Source organism: Somniosus microcephalus, chromosome 12 (assembly GCF_052327205.1).
Source record: "Somniosus microcephalus isolate GS21.2 chromosome 12, FLI_Smic_1.0, whole genome shotgun sequence".
Lineage (NCBI taxonomy): Eukaryota > Metazoa > Chordata > Chondrichthyes > Squaliformes > Somniosidae > Somniosus > Somniosus microcephalus.
Window position 1 is genome coordinate 104,050,506 of NC_140998.1, and position 19,440 is coordinate 104,069,945.

The 19,440-nt window shown below is 40.5% G+C and overlaps 1 protein-coding gene across 1 annotated transcript in view; it reads right to left on the reverse strand.

Annotated features, from left to right (window-relative positions):
• sec23a (Sec23 homolog A, coat complex II component) overlaps window positions 1-19,440 on the reverse strand; it is a 107,039-nt gene that overhangs the window by 12,835 nt on the left and 74,764 nt on the right. The window contains exon 13 of the mRNA XM_086003358.1: window positions 11,370-11,476. Within this exon, the coding sequence (XP_085859484.1) occupies window positions 11,370-11,476 (107 nt within the window). The remainder of the gene's footprint in view (window positions 1-11,369; window positions 11,477-19,440) is intronic.

The following is a 19,440-nucleotide window of genomic DNA, read 5'->3' on the forward strand; positions in this document are numbered from 1 at the left end:
TAACATTAAATCACACGATTCCAGTGACCAGCTCATCAACAACATAAAAACTTGACTGGTTACTGGTTGTTCTAGGATGAAATGCTTCTTTCTCCAAAATAATATGTTGCCATTTATTTTTAAATACTTTTGTTCGGTATTGAGTTTTATCAAGAGTCTCAGACTAAATGTTATCCAACAGCATGTGCATAGCCAACATGCTTACTTCTTTTTTTAATTAATGTGAAATTTGAACCAATCTTTTCACTACCTCTAAAAAAAAAAAATACCCACTCACAAAAAAGTAAGCAATCATAACCCACATGTTTTTGAATAGTCAGGTTGATTCCCCAGATAGCCATAGAAATAGAATTTCTAACTTAACATTAAAAATTCAACTCTGAAAATAATCTCAAAAATGATCAATGTCCTCATCCACCCAAGTTTGCAATTTCTAAAAGAATTTTCACCTCCCTTAACCACCTGCTCTATTACTGAGGCTTGGATCATCCAGCTGAACATTAGGTCATGACACTTTTCAAGCCTCTGCATCCACCGCTTCTGTGGTCCTCAGTCTCCTGCTCTCCTCGTATATGTGCCAACATGCTCTACACCATGCAACTTCCTTCCACTGCTCAGCCATGGCACTTTTCTCCTGGCTGCTCTGGCCACTCCTTGTATGTTGTCCCCTCTTAATGAACAACTTGTTCTTTAAATAATACAATTATATATATTCAAAGTGTTCCTTATTTTTAAATCAATTTCTTCACACTATTAGATTCATTCAGTAACTTATTTTAAGATTTCTTTAAATATTTTTTTCTCCCATGTCCCTAGTTTCTCACCAAGTATCTTCTATTTTCTGAATATTAGGGCCTAGAAATTCAGTTGTTAGTGCCAGCCGCTAGCGCCTTAGGAGGAGGAGAAGTGGGGCGCTAAGTGGCTAGCGCCTGGGCGCGGCGCGATCTACGCCTCTCGCGAACTTCACTCAAGATTTAGCGGTGGCACTAAACCGCAGCGCCCGCTCAGCTGCGCGCGCAGATCGTGACGTCATTTCATGGTGCAACACCCTTGGTGCGCCCCGAACCGGAACTTCAGTGGCACCGCCCTTCTTTGCGCCTGGCGCCCCCAGCGACTGGTAGAGGGGAACGGTTCCCAGTCGCTGCGGGGCGCGGGGGGGCACTATTTAAAGGGGACTCCTCCTGCATTATAAGTGGCAGCCATTTTGTGCCAAACCTTCTGTGTGAGAGACAGATATTTGGAGAGAGACAAAGGCAGAGAACTTTCTGCTTTGACTCAGCACTCGCACAGGTACTTCTGGCTTCAGGCCAGAGCTTTGCACTTGGATTTCACTTTCAGTGCCATAGCCTTGAGTCGCCACATATAATGGGGGCTGCAATGGGTGGAAACGTTGGCTTTCTGCATTGCATTCAAAGGGCTCAGAGACGCCGTGAGAGAGTGCCAGTCATGGTCAGACGGAGAAGGGCCAACAGGCGTCGGCACAGGAAACCTTACCCACCCAGGGTATACCGCCAGCAGTTCTCATGTCTGAGGAGCAGTGCGTTCGGAGGCTGCGATTCAGAAGGGAGGTGGTCACTGAGATCTGCCACCTGCTTCGCAGAGATCTGCAGCCACAGCTGAGGGGCAGGACGTCTCTGTCGGTGGCAGTGAAGGTGACGGTGGCTCTCAACTTCTATGCCACCGGCTCCTTCCAATCCGCTACTGGGGACATTGCCAACATCTCCCAGTTTGCGGTACATTGCTGCATCCGCCAGGTGAACAATGCCCTTTTCAGAAGGAGACGTCAGTAGATCTCCTTCCCCATGACCCTGGACAAGCAGCAAGAGCGTGCAATGGGATTTGGAAGAATAGCGGGCTTCCCCATGGTCCAGGGCGTAGAACTGATGAACCAGCAATGGTCAGGCCTTGCTTCAGGGCTGCAGTGTGCAGGGCATGGCAGCCAAACAAGTCGACCCTTTCCCTTTAAGAGCTGGCCGGCGCCAGCGTGTCTGCCTTCATTCAGAAACTCGCCGCACCTGCGCTGCGCCCGCCCTCGGTGTTAGCGCCTTGGCACGCCGGCTTAGCGCCTTATGATAGTCGTGCATCGCCTGCTTTAGCGCAGCAGCAGCCTCTTGGGGCGATGCAACTGAATATCGGCGAAGGTGGTGCTAAGTTGCGCCGGGCGCTAAATTTAGCGAACGCCCAGCTGTAGCGCCCCAAACGTGGCTATACTGAATTTCTAGGCCTAGACGTCAGAATTCAAATTAATTTGGTTTCACCTTCTCCTCAACCTTGTATGTAAAAACTCCTAGTGTGAATTACTTTCTAAGCGTAGTGATGATTGATATGGATGGATTCAAGAACTGGGAGACAGACAACTGGGGTTGATTCAGGATTACATCCAAGGCAAATCTGGCCAGATTTGGAGGAAGTGCTGGGGCAGATGTGGCAAGGAGTTAGAATAAATAAGGTCAATGTTGACCGGATTGGAGCAAATGGTTGGGGCAAACAATACTAGAGAATATAACCAGATGCAAGCAGACTTCTTGTGACTATTGAGAATACATATATTTAGCTGCTAATCCAAGGGAAGAGTTAAAAGAATACAATGGCTAACTATTTTACAACATGCTGATGAAGAAGAGTTCCATTCCCCAGAAAAGCACTTAAAGAACAGCATTTCTAATAAAATCATGGGAAAGCAATAAAGTCTCATGCTGTTTTTTAGAACTGAAGTATCAAGCATGAAAACAACAGATTCAGAATAAATGTTGCAATTAAATATGAGGTCTACGTGTTTCCAAAGGGATCCATAAGCCATCCAGCTGTGACCCAACATTTGTTTAATCAAATCCCAGCTAATTCAATAAATAAATCTTACTGAGTAAACTATTTAGGTTTAAACATTTAGAATGGGTATATTACATGTTATTTTAAATTTGTCCATTTAGTTAAAAGAGGAATGGCTATTTTCTTTGCCACTTTATTTGTACCCAGGTAAGCTATCTGTAAGGCAAGTGATTTGGCACAGCAAAAATGGCCAAAAATCAGGGGCCTGTGCAGGGGATACCTTTTTTGCAGTCCCTGCAATTCCCAACCTCAAATGACACTTCAATTTTAATCAGTAACATGACTAAAGTGCCATTTTCTGCCTCTCAAGTATCTAGCTTATTATTGCTACAGCTGCACATGCAGTCAGTGAGCACTTCGCTTTGCTCAGCTGACCTGCAGTGTTTAAAATCAGAGCCTAAATGAAAAGTGCCAGTGAGCAAATGTACATTTGTATTTCTGAAATTTAAAATTATTTACTTGCACAATTTCACTAAATACTTACGTATGCTTGCTGACTGCACTAGTAACTATTACATTAACCAGCTGGAAACTTCCTTCATTCTTAGACAGGCTAAGAGAGGAACAAGATTAGCCCTTTAAATTTGATGCTGATTAAAATTAAATTATTAACAAGGAAAAAAACCAACAGGAAAAGTTGTGTTGTAGGGCAAAAAAAATCAAAATCACAGGATTAGTTACAGGATGATGAACCTTTAAAAGTCACTTGCCCTGGCCATCAGACACTGGCTCAAGTATAATCCTTCCTTTCCAAAACGCACACACAAAGTTCCGACAACAAACCTTGATCGTAACCTCAAAATAGTACCTGTTGTTGCACCAGAACAACATGATAATTTTACACACTATTACAGTGCCATTTCAGAGGACTATTGATGCAAGAAGTCCACCTTGAACAGAAAGAAAGTTGTGCACTAGAAACATCACTTTGGATCCTTAAATTTACAACGTTTGAACACAGTGTTATACAATCATCGAAAATTCACCAAGATGCTGCCTGTTAAGAGGAAATACAAATATGAAAAAAGACTTGAAAAATGAGTCTTTTTTTGTTAGAACAACACAGATTACAGGGCAATATGACAGAAGTGTTTAAAATTATGAAAGGGTGGGACAAGGTAGATAGAAGCAGAGGGTTTCCAATAGTTAAGGGGCCATAGATACAGGTTTAAATGCAAGATCTAGAACAGAGGGCAGGAGAAACTTCTTTGGACAGAGAGTTGCGAGGCTGTGGAAACCAGGGCTAGTGGTTGAGGCAGAAACTCTCTCAACATTCAAAATTACATTGAACAGGTGACTGAAGGAAAATAGGTTGAAGAGATATGGGAAAAGGGTGGTAAATGTGATTATAATTATTTGCTCATGTGGAGAATAAACATTGACACGACTGGTTGGGCTGAATGCCCTGTTTCCAAGTTATAATTTCCATGTCGTTCCACATTTTTTTTCCATCAGGTAAATAAGGTTTAAATTTGGGATTTGAAGATCATTTTAAAAGATTTTGCTGAACTAATGATTTATTTGTTTCTCGTAGATGGTTTTCTTCTCTTTTTAAACAGAGTATCATTACATAGCATATACAGCACAGAAACAGGCCGTTCGGCCCAACCAGTCCATGCAAGCGTTTATGCTCCACTCGAGCCTCTTCCCGTCTTTCCTCATTTAACTCTATCATAACCCTCTATTCCCTTCTCACTCATATGCTTATCTAGCCTCCCCTTAAATGCATCTATACTATTCGCTTCAACCACTCCCTATGGTAGCGAGTTCCACATTCTCACCACTCTCTGGGTAAAGAGCTTTCTTCTGAATTCCCTATTTGATTTCTTAGTGACTATCTTATATTGATGGCCTCTATCTGGATCTACTCTATCAAAATCTTTCATAATTTTAAAGACCTCAATTAAGTCACTTAAATTTCAAGAGAAAAGAGACCCAACCGGTTCATCCTTTCCTGATGAGTAAACCTCCCATTTCTGGTATCATCCTTGTAAATATTTTTTACACCCTCTCCAGTGCCTCTATCCTTTTTATAATATGGTGACCAGAACTGTACCCAGTACTCCAAGTGTGGTCTAAACAAGGTTTGATACAAGTTTAGCATAACTTCTCTACTTTTCAATTCTATCCCTCTAGAAATAAACTAGTGCTTGGTTTGCCTTTTTAGGGCCTCATTAACCTGTGTCGCTAATTTTAGTGATTTGTGTATCTGTACTCCAAGATCCCTTTGCTCTTCTATCCTATTTAGATTTTTATTTTCCAAGTAATATGTGACCTCCTTATTGTTCTTACCAAAATGTAATACCCAAAATGTAATACTTCACATTTATCTATGTTGAAATTATTTTGCCAATTATATACCCATTCTGCAAGTTTATTAATGTTTTCTTGTAATTTGTTGCAGTCTCCTCAGTATTGACTATCCCCCCCAATTTGGAATCATCCACAAATTTAGAAGTTGTGTTTTGATTCCAAAGTCTAAATCGTTAATATAAATTGTGAATAGCATTGGTCCCAGCACTGATCCTTGTGGGACTCCACTTTTCACCTTCTGCCACACTGCATAGCTACTCTTTACCCCTACTTTCTGCTTTCTGTCTTGAAGCCAGTTAGCTATCCATTCTGCTACTTGTCCCCTGATTCTGCATTCTCTGACCTTCTTCATTAGTCTATTACGTGGTACCTTAACAAAGGCATTTTGGAAATCTAGATAAACTACATCTACTGCATTACCCTTGTCTACTCTCTGTTACCTCTTCAAAGAACTCAATGAGGTTGGTCAAGCAAGACTTTCCCTTTTGAAATCCATGCTGACAATTCATTATTATATTTTAGGTTTCTAGATGTTCTTCTACTTTTTCCCTTTAGTAGGGATTCCATTATTTTTCCTACCACTGATGTTAAGCTAACTGCTCTATAGTTCCCTGGACATGTTCTATCTCCCTGCTTAAATATAGGCATTACGGTAGCTATCTGCCAGTCCTCTGGCACTACACCTTTTTCTATCGAATTATTAAATATGCGTAATAGCGTGTCTACTATCTCTTCCCTAAATTCTTTTAAAATGTGCAGATGTAATCCATCCGGACCAGGGGTTTTATCCCCTTTGAGTTTGATTAGTTTATTTAATATTTCTCCTCTTGATTTTAAATATGGTTATATCATTTCTGATCTCATCTTCTGACATCATGTCCACCTGATCTGTCTCCCTGGTAAATACCAAAGCAATTATTTAATATTTCTGCCACTTCGCTGTCGCTGGCTGTGATTTTATCCTAACCGTCCCTTCGTGGCCCATCCCGACTTTCTTTTTTTTTAATTTATGTGCCTGTAGAATATTTTACTACTTTGTTTTATGTTCCTTTATAATTTAAATTTCATAGTTCCTCTTTGCCTTCCTAATTGTTTTTTTGACTTCTCTTCTAATCTCTTTGTATTCTCCCTTGTCATGCTCTCCCCTGTTGTCCATGTACTTAGTGTATGCCTTTCCTTACCCTCAATTTTTCCCTTATGTCTTTATTCATCCATGGTGTCTCATTAGTGTTTAGCTTGTTCTTGTTTTTTAGTGGAATATTTTTTTCCTGGACTCTGTTGAACACCGTTTTAAATGTTTCCCATTGCTTGTTCTTTGCCAATATTGTTGTCCATTTTATTTTCCCAAGTATTATTCTCAGCCTCTCAAAATCTGCTTTTCTCCAATCTATTACCCTGATCTTCGTCATACTTATGTCTTTCTCAATTATTATCTTAAAGCAAATTATATTATGGTCACTATTGCCTAGATATTCCCCTACTTTTACTTCTCTTATCTGCTCTTTTTCATTCCCCATTACTAGATCCAGTAATGAATCTGTTGTGATCGGGCTTCTTACATATTGGGTTCGAAAGGAGTCCTGTACACATTGTAGGAACTCCATCCCTTATCCCCTTTACTTACCTCTTCTGGCCAATTAATTGAGGTAGATCTCCCATGATTATTATTCTATGTTTTTTACTAATTTCCCTAATTTGTTTGCATATTTCTTCGCCCTTCCACTATTAGGTGGTCTGTAGACTACCCCTATTAGTGTGATTGATCCTTTATTATCTTTTATCTCTATCCACATGGATTCTATTTCTGTCTTGCCGATAGCTGTGTCACTTTTTTCTACTGCCATTATGTCATCCCTAATAAGTACAGCTACTCCACCTCCTCTTTTTCCCTCTCTATCTTTTCTAAATATGTTATACCCTGCAATGTTTAATTTCCAGTCCTGATTTTTCTGTAGCCATGTCTCAGTAATGCCTACTATATCTGGTTCCTCACAACGTATTATTGCCTCCAGATCCCGTGTTTTATTACGGACACTGTGTGTATTGCTGTACAGACCGTTTAACTCATTTTTAATAGCAGTTCCTCTCACTTTATTTTTAACCATCTTTTTACACTCGCGTTCTATAACTCTATTTATTCCCTGGCCATCTATGTCCTCCCTTACTTTATTCTTTCCTATACTCTCCTTTCCTGTTTTGTTTATATTTAGGCTGGTTTCATTTCTTGTAGATCCCTCAGTCAGTCTTACTAGTTTAAAGCTTTTGCCACCTCCCTATCTACCCTTTCCACTAGGACACTGGTCCCATTCCGGTTCAGGTGGAGCCCGTTCCATCGGTACAGCTCCTTCCTGTCTCAGTACTGGTGCCAGTGTCCCATGAAAAGTAACCCCCTTTGCCACACCAGCCCCATGGCTCCTACTCTGTCTCATGTACACCTGTCTCCCATGATTGCAACTCCACACACCCATCAATTTAGAAAAAAAAAAATTTTTTTTAATGAAGACTGGCCTCCAAATAATTTATTTTGGTTAGGGCATTGGTGCCAGTTTACCAGTAGTCTGTTCAATGCCCTACTCCTCACTGCCTATAGTCAAGGGCTGGTTATCTGTTTAAGGACCCTGCTGTCTCCACTCCCAATAACACAGTACTGGCAGCCCACTCTGCCTCTTCCCCATCCCTCCTCAGTATCAACACACTTGGCTGCTCCTGTAGAAATATTTACTTATTTTAATTCAGAGGACTATTCTCAGGTACTCTTCCCACCACCCCCGCAACCCATTCCCCTGCTCTACCTTCTCCTCCCACCATACTCTAACCCAGCTCTACCTCCTTCCCCAGCACTCAGTTCGCCCCGGTCCCGATCTAACAGTGCCGTACCTCCCCCTTGCCCTTCCAGTGTCTAACCTTCTTTTGTCCTACCCACTGGCCTCTAAACCTGCTCTATCACTTTAACCGAAAAGTAACCATAGTTGAGACACCCAGGGTGCAATGCCACAGGAGGTTGACTAGTATATTAAAAGTCTTGCATATAGAGTGCGTTTCCTCTTTACAAAGTTTACTTCCTATTATCATGATTTTTCTGTTATCCTTTTCTGTCACTATTTATAATAGAAAATATTCACCTATGGGTTTCTTCTAATAGTAAAACAAAACATTGTGTTACGTTATAGTTACAGGCCTCCAGCCACTAGGTGCTGTTGTTGTATTTCTCCATTCTTGTCGCACAGCTCCTCTCCCTCTGCTAGCTACAGAAGCATCTGGCTGCACGTTCTGCATTTTAAGGCCCATGTCTGGACTTCTCCTGCATTCCTGCCTGGCTCTGCCTCCAACCCCGCCTCTTAGCCTTTTTATTAAGCCTGTTTCCACTGTTTTAGGCTCTACTCTACCTTCTTCCTCACTCTCTGGCCACACTCCTATTTTTCAAATCATGCCCTCTCCCTTCTGCCCCACAATCCCATCTTCTTCTCAACCACTGCCTCAGCTGCTTTAGGTCAGCCTGCTTCTAACCAGCTCCATGCCCGAGAGAGCATGGGTATCCTGTCAAGCTCTCAGTGCTTTCAGGCTAGCTACCTGGCCTCGGTCTTTCCCCTAACCCCGTCCCACACTTTACGTCAGCCAGGATTCCAACCTTCTTTACCTCCACCCCAGAATCGACCACATAATTTCTGTCTTCAGCCGGACTTCCAACTCAGCCCCAGCCCCAGCCCAGCAATCTCCTTTTTTCAGCATGGTTTCAACCCCAGTTTCTGCCATCTGTTTCAGCCAACCTGCTACCTGTTCCAGACTCAGCCCCGCTCCTCTTCACCAGTTTCTAGCACTAAGCTGGGAACCCACAATTTGTTGTTAAAGCTCTTATAGCGCTAAAAATAATGATAGCGCTATAAGTGTTTAAAAGTTCTCAACTTCTCTACCACCACTGCCTGAAAGGGTGGCAGAGGTGGAAACCGTCATCACATTTAAAAAGTACTTGAATAGGCACTTGAAATGCCGTAACCTACAGTGCTACGGACCAAGAGCTGGTGAATAGATGCACAGGCTGAGTGTGGAAAGGATCACACAATTCCCACTACCCTCATTCAGCCTCAGCCTACCTGCTCCCAGTCTTGCTAACCCGTCCTGCATTATGCTCAGTCTACTTCACCCACTCCTGGTCTCACTTACTACCGAGTCCACTCTCACATCTGCCTTTGCACGCAATGTTTTTTTTCCCCTCTCCACCGTCAACATACTGGGGGGTCACCTTTGACCAGAAACTTAACTAGACCAGCCACATAAATACTGTGGCTACAAGAGCAGGTCAGAGGCTGGGTATTCTGCGGAGTGTCGCACCTCCTGACTCCCCAAAGCCATTCCACCATCAACAAGGCACAAGTCAGGAGTGTGATTGAATACTCTCCACTTGCCTGGATGAGTGCAGCTCCAACAACACTTAAGAAGCTCGACACCATCCAGGACAAACCAGCCCGCTTGATTGGCACCCTATCCGCCACATTAAACATTCACTCCCTCCACCACCGGTGCACCGTGGCTGCAGTGTGTACCATGTACAAGATGCACTGCAGCAACTCGCCAAGGCTTCTTCAGCAGCACCTCCCAAACCCAAGGCCTCTTCCACCTAGAAAGACAAGGGCAGCAGGCACATGGGAACACCATCACCTCCAAGTTCCCTTCCAAGTCACACACCATCCTGACTTGGAAATATATCACCGTTCCTTCATCATTGCTGGGTCAAAATCCTGGAACTCCATCTCTACCAGCACTGTGGGAGTACCTTCACCACATGGACTGCAGCGGTTCAAGGTGGCAGCTCCCAATCACCTTCTCAAGGGCAATTAGGGATAGGCAATAAAAGACAGCCTTGCCAGTGACGCCTGCATCCCATGAATGAATTAAAAAAAACTCTTCACCACACATTCTGCCTAGCCTTAACACCAGCATTAACTCACACTGCTCTCTTTTATAGATCCCATCACTGAACCAGCAAATTCTTAACATAAGACGTAGGAGCAGGAGTAGGTCATTTGGCCCCACGAGCCTGCTCCGCCATTCAATAAGATCATGGCTGATCTGATCTTGGCCTCAACTCCACTTCCCTGCCCGCTCCCCATAACCTTCGACTCCCTTATCGTTCAAAAATCTGTCTATCTCCACCTTAAATATATTCAATGACTCAGCCTCCACAGCTCTCTGGGGAAGAGAATTCCAAAGATTCACGACCTTCTGAGAGAAGAAATTCCTCCTCATTTCCGTTTTAAATGGGTGCCCCCTTATTCTGAAATTATGCCCCCTGGACACCCCAACCATCTTAAATGAAAGAAGAAAATACAAAGCACTGACACAAAAGGCAGCAGAAACAAAATGAAAGAAAAACAGCAGGGGAGAGAAACAAAAGACAAAAGTACAAACAAAACAGGACATAGAGAGAACCAGCATCAAGGACAAAAAGCACATGTAGCAGAGGCAATTTGCGCTGACTTTATGAGCAACACCATGGGAGATCCACATCACACACACGCACGATGCATACAGTTAGAAATTGGAATGGGAAGTGGTGCCTCACAATGAGTGAAAGTCAGAAGCCAAGTCAACCCCAGTAAATAGTAAAGGGGCAACATAGCTAGAGACATGTAAATTTTAAATGGAATTGATAAAAATAAAAATAGGCAGATTTAAATGCAATAGAAAGACATGCATTTATAAAGCCCCTTTCATGACCTCAGGACGTCCCAAAGCCCTTTACAGACAATTTTGAACTGCAGTCACTCTTGTAATGTAGGAAACACGGCAGCCAATTAACACACAACAATCTCCCACAAATAGCAATGTGATAATCTGTTTTTAGTGATGTTGATTGAAGGATAAATATTGGCCAGGATAACTCCCCTGCTCATCTTCAAAATAACGTCCTGGGATCTTTTAAATCCACCTGAGAGGGAAGACAGGGCCTCTGTTTAATGTCTCACCCAAAAGATGGCACCTCCAACAGTGCTGCACTGGAGTGTCAGCCTAGATCTTTGTGCACAACCTTCTGACTCAGAGGCGAGAGCGCTACCACTGAGCCACGACTAACACCCAATCAAAGTACAACAAAATAACAGATCTGCAATAGAACAAACTTGGTTTGCATCTGTTAAATTCCCTTAGTAATGCACACCTAATTCTCCAATAAAAATACAAGTGAAATTTAAAAAATAATCAACACTGACATTTGTATTTTATGCACTTACTTTCTGGCAATTGTGGCAACTCTGATGCGCCTTTGTCCACTAGAATGCTGATACTGTGTCACAAACTGAATTGCACCACGACCACCTTGAGGAATTGGAGCATTGTGCTGCGAACAAAGATAATATTTGGTGTTGGAAAATTCGTACAACCATGAAGAAATCAATGGAGCAGCTAATTGCACAACACTGTAGCATTCAACTCTAACCATGGACACAATGTTTTACTTCACCACCCACTTCCTATAACAATCTGCCAGTTCATAAGCAGAGTTACTCAGCTGCCTAGTGTATACTGGACAGAACAGGAGGAGATGCAACTCATCTTATGATTGTTGGCCCAAGGCATTTTCCATTCTATCTAAATCGCTGTTATATAGGAAATAGGCGTTTCTCAATCAATAGCATTAATTTACAAAGCATTTAGCATCCATAGGAAATCTAACTGCGGTTTGGATTTGTTCTTGTATGTTCTTCAGGCTGCTAAAAGTGAAGACATTCACAAAGAGGCAAACAAAACTGGATCAACGGCATCTGGATCATTATTCATCCAGGTAAATTATCAATTCCTCCTATGCTACTTTAGATCATAACAAATGTATCAGAGATGTAGGATACACAAAAATTAAGAATTATAATGCCAATGTAGTATTCACTTAGGCTTTAGACAAGTCAAAAAGTGTATTTCACAGTTTAAAAAAAACAAGCATTGATTGACTAGCAATTCTCTTAGAAAATAAACACAAGTTACATTTATTTTCTAACATGTATAAATATCAGCCATGTATAGAAAACAGAAAAAGTGATGCACTCAGTAGAGAAATTATAAAATGTTAAACCACTGTAAATCTAAAACAGCTACAAGATTACTCTCAGATCACATGCAAATGAATGTTAGAATTTTAGTTTTAGGCTTTGTGCTATAAACAAAGACGTGTTCTGTGTGACCAGCACTAAGAGTTTAGTGAATTTACAGAATTTTAAATAAACATCAACTTTTTTCTTTGCTCTTTTTAAAGTGTTTTAGAACTTGATGTTAGCTCATTTAAGTGATGAAAAATTATGAGTACAGATTAGTTTCATACCGGGGCTACAGAAGACCTTCTACTACTTTGGCAGCAGTTTTGTTTTCCCACAGAACTGTAGCTGTTCTTTTACTTATTTTAGTCAAATGTGCATATTTAAAAAGGCATTGCATCTAAAAATATTAAATAACCAAAACAGTTTAAGGTTTATAAATAGTGCATATGCTGCAGTAAGTTTTCATCTTTTTGTGATTCTATCTTAAAGATGCTACAAAGACCTACAATTTGTGGCAAGATCTTAAATCACAGTTCTGAAACATGCAAAAGTGCAAATTAGCTTCTTGCCTATTAAAATTAAAACATTACCAGGTGATAGCTGCTTTATCTATCATAGTACACTTAACTGCAAAACAGTCCGTAATGATTATTCAGTATACTATTTATCTCTACTCCGTATTTACACATTGATAAATGTTTCTCTGAAACTGAACTGGAGATTAAAAAAGCGAACAATGCCCCCGCAGATAGATAATGTTAAAAAGTATTCAATTTCATCTGAAAGATTTGAATCTCTGCACCAAGAGATTTTAGAATTCTTATTTCCTTCCTTCCAGTTTTCAAATAATGTGTGTCTCCACACCCCAATCTTAATGGCCCTGAAATTGCAGTCTCCCTGATGGCATACTCTGAGTACACCATCGTAATCCATTTGAAAGGACCCGCAACTTCTGGGTTTCAAGCGCTTGCGCAAAATCCGCAACTTGTGATCTGTCAAGGTACGCCTTGACAGATCATCCGAACCGCGTGGAAAAATCTGTATTGCTGGTGCAGAATTGGGCTATTTGCCCAACAACTGCCCAGCATTTGCTCACGAATCTCTTACAGCTGGTAAAAGCAGCCGAAGGGCCTGCTTTCATCAGTGTAAGGGTAGATACAAGCCTTAAATTAAACATTTAAAAATAAAAAATGATGCACATACGCTTTAAATTAGTTTATGAAAATATTGGCCCAGATTAAGATGGTTCAAATTATTGATCAGAAAAGTTAAATTTTTATTGAGGTTGGTGCAATGAAGGGACTTATAAATATTAATTAAAATTCAGTACATTTATATTTATTAGAATTATGCACATTGTATAATTATTTGGGGATTCCATTGCAAATCATATGGGGATTCCCTTCATAAATGATTGCAGTGGAATCCTCCTTTGTGATTGGAGGACCGGGTCCACATGATCCCAGGGACGCTTCCGAACCACCTGCTTCCCTGGGATCCATGGGCCTTTACGCTGCCGTATGCCTGGAAGCCCAAAAATGGAAGTCTACACAGCCTGGGCGCCTGGAGGTAGGTTCGGAAAGGTATGCCTCCGGAGGTACGCCTCCGGTCACAATTTCTAGCCCAATGTCTTGCTGTTATTCTCTAGCAAAAGGATGAGCAGATAAAACCACCCAACCTTCTGCTAAGGTTGCTGTTAGATTGACGACTAGCTCATGTGCAAGAGCAGTCCAAGGGGAATTGCACTGTAATTTTGCAGCCCTGCTTCTGTGCCCTATCCTCCAATCTGTGCCCCCTGACTACATAGAAGATAACTGAAACTTACTGGAAGCATTGACGATGCCACATCATGTTGCCTAACCATTATCATTTTATTCATACCCTTTTTGCACACAATTTCAGCAAAACAATAAAATTTGATCATCTAATTTTTTAACAAGTTTTGAATATATAACACTAAAACAGAATGGAAAATGTAGTAGTCATCACATTCATTCCAGTATATGCCAAACAAACGGAATCAAAAAGTATGATGCTAAGTACTTTCAATAAAAATAGAAAATGCTGAAAATACACACGTCTGTCAGCAGATGTAAAGAGAAAAGATAGCTTAACATTTTAGGTGTACATTTTTTGGTCTACATGACGAATAGTCAATTGGGTGAGGTATCATAAAGCTGTTGGTGCCTATGGAACTGAACCCGAGAAACTTTCACTGCCTTCATGAAAATAGGGAAGAATTTGATATGATAATCTGCCACTATTTCTGATTAGGAAAGTTCTGTTCTGTTTTATTTCAGAAAACCTACTTTGTCAAATATAGCCAAGGAACACCTAATGATTCACAGTGACACACTGCAACAATAAGTTCGAGCTGCTTGATTATATACATTGCTTCTGACTGGAGAATCTCCCCCTGTGCAAACCGGGGTTGTCTAAAGAACGTAACTTCTTCAGACCACATAATGAATATTTAATGAAGATGCTCTCCATCACAATTCTGTATGCTTTTTTAATGATTCTTACTTGTGTAGGCTCCATTACAGCAAACATTCTATTGTTGTTGACACTTGGATTCAACCAAAAGCTGCAGAAAGACACATCAGTACTTACATTTAACCTCTGCATCTGTGATTTGATCTTGGGACTGATAGTGATTCCTGCAGGAGCACGCAATATTCTGTTCGATGGAGCTTGTTACAGCAGACAGGATCCATGGTGTCAGTTCTTCGCTTTTCTCTATGTACTGCTACAACTTGCCTCTCTTCATTCAATGACCTGGGTAACTATTGACAAGTTTGCTGAAATCTGTTTGCCTCTCCATTATGTACAACTGTTTACTAAACGACGAGCTTGGATAACCATTTTCTCTGTCTGGATCTACTGCATTCTCAATGCAAGTTTACCCTTTGTAGGATTAGGGCAATACACATATGAAGAACACAGATACATCTGTGCGCCGAGTTTCAATTCCTCGTTAAAAGCCTACTGTGTGGTTACAATAGCCATTGGAGTATTTGTTCCAATAATGATAGTCTGTTGCCTGGCCATTTACATTGTACATATTGCAAGATATCAAGCATTGCGAGGAACTTTTGAATGCAACGATCAACACTGTTATTCTGTGCCAGCGAAATGCTATCTGAGGAGCACAATCATTCTGGTCTCAGCTACATGTAAGTTGCCTTTTAAAATCTATTCTCTTCTGTATGACAATATACAACTTTTTCTACACTTTGAGCTAAATGACCAATGCAAAAAGAATCTTCAAGGTGGAGTAAAGTCCTTTTGTAGATAACACTGGAAAAAAAATCTCACTGGTCAGATTTTCTAGTTATACTGGATTTGTAATTTTCTGAAATGAAATGTTAGTAGGCTTCGATCAAAGGTTTCGTTGCTACAAGGATGTTTTGTGTTAATGAAAATAAACTTTAAAACGTGTTCAAATGTCTGCATTAAGTTGCAAGATCTTGCCATTAACTCTCAAGGCTACTCAAATTGGGAGGTCAGTATCTTGGAGTTTAAGGAACGAGGCGGTTCATTCATTCAGTCATTCAAAATGGCATCATATGCCTGTTTTTTTTTTACAATGCTAATTTGTTTTATAATAAACTATTAAATATAATAGATGTTTGAAAGTCAAATGTCACAGAAATAGTCAGTCTTGACAAAGGGTTTACCCGAAACGTTGACTCTATTTTCTCTCCACAGATGTTGCCTGGCCTGCTGAGTTTTTCCAGCATTTTCTGTTGTTATTTTGTCACAGAAATAGTTATGGGTGGAAAATAATCACATATAAACTTTCTCTATATACTGTATGCATAATCAGTTAAATTCAGTAATATTGAAAGAACGGTCTATGCCTATATTAGTTCACAGTTAGATCAGTTAATAAGCTGTTTTATAATAGAGAGCATTGTGCCGTGTAACACATACAGTATTACTCCTCTGCTAAAGGTGGATACGTGTTTAAAGCTGGCCTGTCCCTTTAATGCCCCAAAGTCTAACTTCTATAAATAAATGAGGTCTGATGCCAATCAGAGTTTGCAGTTTGCAAGGTCCTTTTATATGAAGGTACTTGTGCATTTCCATTATAATTAATTACTCTTCGATTATGAGCAGTCTTCATTTTTGTTTAAAACTGATTAAGTTTCATTCTCCATTAATAACTAAAACATGGCAATTACAATACTATGATTCCAGGGCTTGACTCTTCGGACTTTCTAATTTTATATATATACACACACACACACGTTACACTATATCAATAAAGTCAATGTTGTTTTCTGACACTGTCCCTGCTTATTATGTGATGCAATATATAGTCAAAGGCTTTAGTCTTACTCGTCTTGATTAAGGAAGAAGCACTGTAGCTATCTTCATAAATCAATCATTCAGTAGATGCCAAAGCACTGTATCCATACAAGGAAAATTATCAGATATATAGATAGATTTTACTATATTCTAGATAGTCTTAGTTTTTTTTGAGTTTGTCATGATTGAGAAATTGGTAAAGGTTCAGTAACACTTTTATCACACCCCACAACATTCATCTAAATAAGATACTGTTGTAACGTGCAATACCTGCAATATATACTTCTTCAATCAGTGATGCTGTTCTACTGTCTCAAGTCCTCAACTTGGCTCAGCCTATTTCCCCACAGCAAGAACTGCAAAACTGAAAATGTTTTCCTGCTCAGAGGCAATGGTGTTTTCCTACTAATGATTTAACTCTGTCAAACTTTGTTTACAGCTGCTGTGTTCTACATTAAACTTTAATTTTATTCTATGCTTTCTTTCCGGTATGATTCAAGCTGTTCCACGCTCCAATGTCCCCCAGAGCCTGACCACTACACCACAGCTCCTGACCTGCATTCCCCCTTCACCTGCCCCTGCTACCATGATCCTCAGCCCAAACTATCTCTCCTCCTCACTGGCAAACCTGCCATTGCTCTATTTTTCTATTGGCTCCTGCCATCCCCGATTTTCTTTCACCTGTCGCCAGCTCCTGACCCCACCTAAGTAGCACTTCCCATTCCAGTGCTGCCCAACCCCACTAAACAACACAAATACACATCCACGCTCGAACTCCACTTCGATCCTGAGCATCATATGCTTCCTGCTGCCAGTGTCTTTGCGAAGTTATTTAAATCCGCCAACTTCTTTTCTTCAGAATTGAAGTTATTTACATAATTACTGTAATGCTCAACGGCTGGCTGATTTTGGACTATGAAATTCACACAAACCGATAGAGATGACTAGTAAAATTTTTATTGAACCCAATAAAGCCAAAAAAAACAATATTTTTCAAATGCCCAATCAATCCTTGGTCTACACTGGTCCCATTTTCCTTGATCCACTGCTGCCTCCTATGCCTCACCACTTGGACTCTGCATCAGTTCGGGCTACATATGCTATCTGCTGCCATTTTTTCCCTTTTCCACCTTTTGTTGCCCGTCTTCTATTTTTACATACTGCAAGCAATGCCACAGGCAATCTACTGCAATATTATTAAAAGTCTTAGGTATGTCATACACTTCCTGTCCACAAACCTAATCTTCTGTTTTTTGATTTCTGATTAACACTTTATCAACATTTATAAACAGAAACGCCTTATAACGGGAATCTTTATGTAAAACCTATAATGGGAAAGCCCTTTATGAGCATGTAGGCATTTCACCATCAAAATCAAGTTAATTAAGCACATCAATAAAAATGCTTTTCTGAAAAAGTTTTCATCTACCATTTGTTCCTCTTAGTAACTGAAATTTCTAAGGTCCAAATAAAGTTTTAAACTAATTTTTTAGTTACATATTTCACAATAGTATGATTATTTTATTTATTGAATTGTCTTTTAATATCTTTATTCATTTTTTTACTTGCAAACCTTAGCCTCTCCTAAATGCCTGGGCTTCGATTAATTATTTTGCTCAGATCAGTGACTCTATTAGTTGATAGAAGCTCTTTCAGTCTGTCCAACATCCATGACATGTCAGTAGCATTCAGCGACCCAAAACTTAAAATTCCAGCCATTGAGGGGGAAACAAAAATGGGACTATACTAATACATTTTGGTAGGAAGAACGAGGAGAGGCAATAGAAACTAAAGGGTACAATCCTAAAGGGGGTGCAGGAAGAGAGAGACCTGGGGTATATGTGCACAAATTGTTGAAGGTGGCAGGGCAGGTTGAGAAAGCAATTAAAAAAGCATACGGGATACTGGGCTTCATAAATAAAGGCATACTATAAAAGCAAGGAAATGATGATGAATCTTTATAAAACACTGGTTTAGCCTCTGGAGTATTATGTCCAATTCTGGGCACCACACTTTAGGAAGGATGTGAAGGCCTTAGAGAGAGAGTGCAGAAAAGATTTAGCAGAATGATTCCAGGGATGAGGGACTTCAGTTACATGGATAGACTAGAGAAGCTGGGGTTGTTCTCCTTAGAGCAGAGAAGGTTAAGAGGAGATTTGATAGAGGTATTCAAAATCATGAGGTGTCTAGACAGAGTAAAGAGAAACTGTACCCATTAGCGGAAGGGTCGAGAACCAGAGACAGATTTAAGGTGATTGGCAAAAGAACCAAATGCGACATGAGGAAAAACTGAAAAGGTGGTGGAGGCAGACTCAAAATCAAAAGGGAATTAGATAAGTACCTGAAGCAAAAAAAATTTGCAGGCCTACGGGGAAAGGGCAGGAGAGTGGGACTAGCTGAAGTGCTCTTGCAAATAGCCAGCATGGGCACAACGGGCCGAATGGCCTCCTTCTGTGCTGTAACCATTCTATGATTCTACATACCTGTTGCAGCTTTTGAATTATAATGCTCTATACTTCAAAAAGTGTATAAAGCAGAGAGTGATAGTATCTATCCTCATTCTAATTTGAGTTTTTTAAAAACAAAAGTTGAATTCTGAAAGCAAACAAAGCCTCTAATAAATGTAAACATTCTAGTTACTGACACCAGAGAGAGAGAAAAAAAAGAGAAAGCGGCACAACCAACAAAAATAAAAAGATACACTTATTGGAACCAACCATAGAACACCAAACTTAATGTTTGCAGTGATTTCTTATAAATTTACAACCTAGTGCTAGATCTGGAACTGTCCTGCCCCACCTCCCACTTTGCTGTCACACTCGTACCCTTTCACTCCCTGCTGACAGACACCAGGAATCCACCAGTGAATCAAACACTAGATTCCACCCTCAGTTCTAAAAAACCTCAGGTTTCCCCCACTGTGCATTATCAGCTTTAAAAATGGTACAGAATATATTTA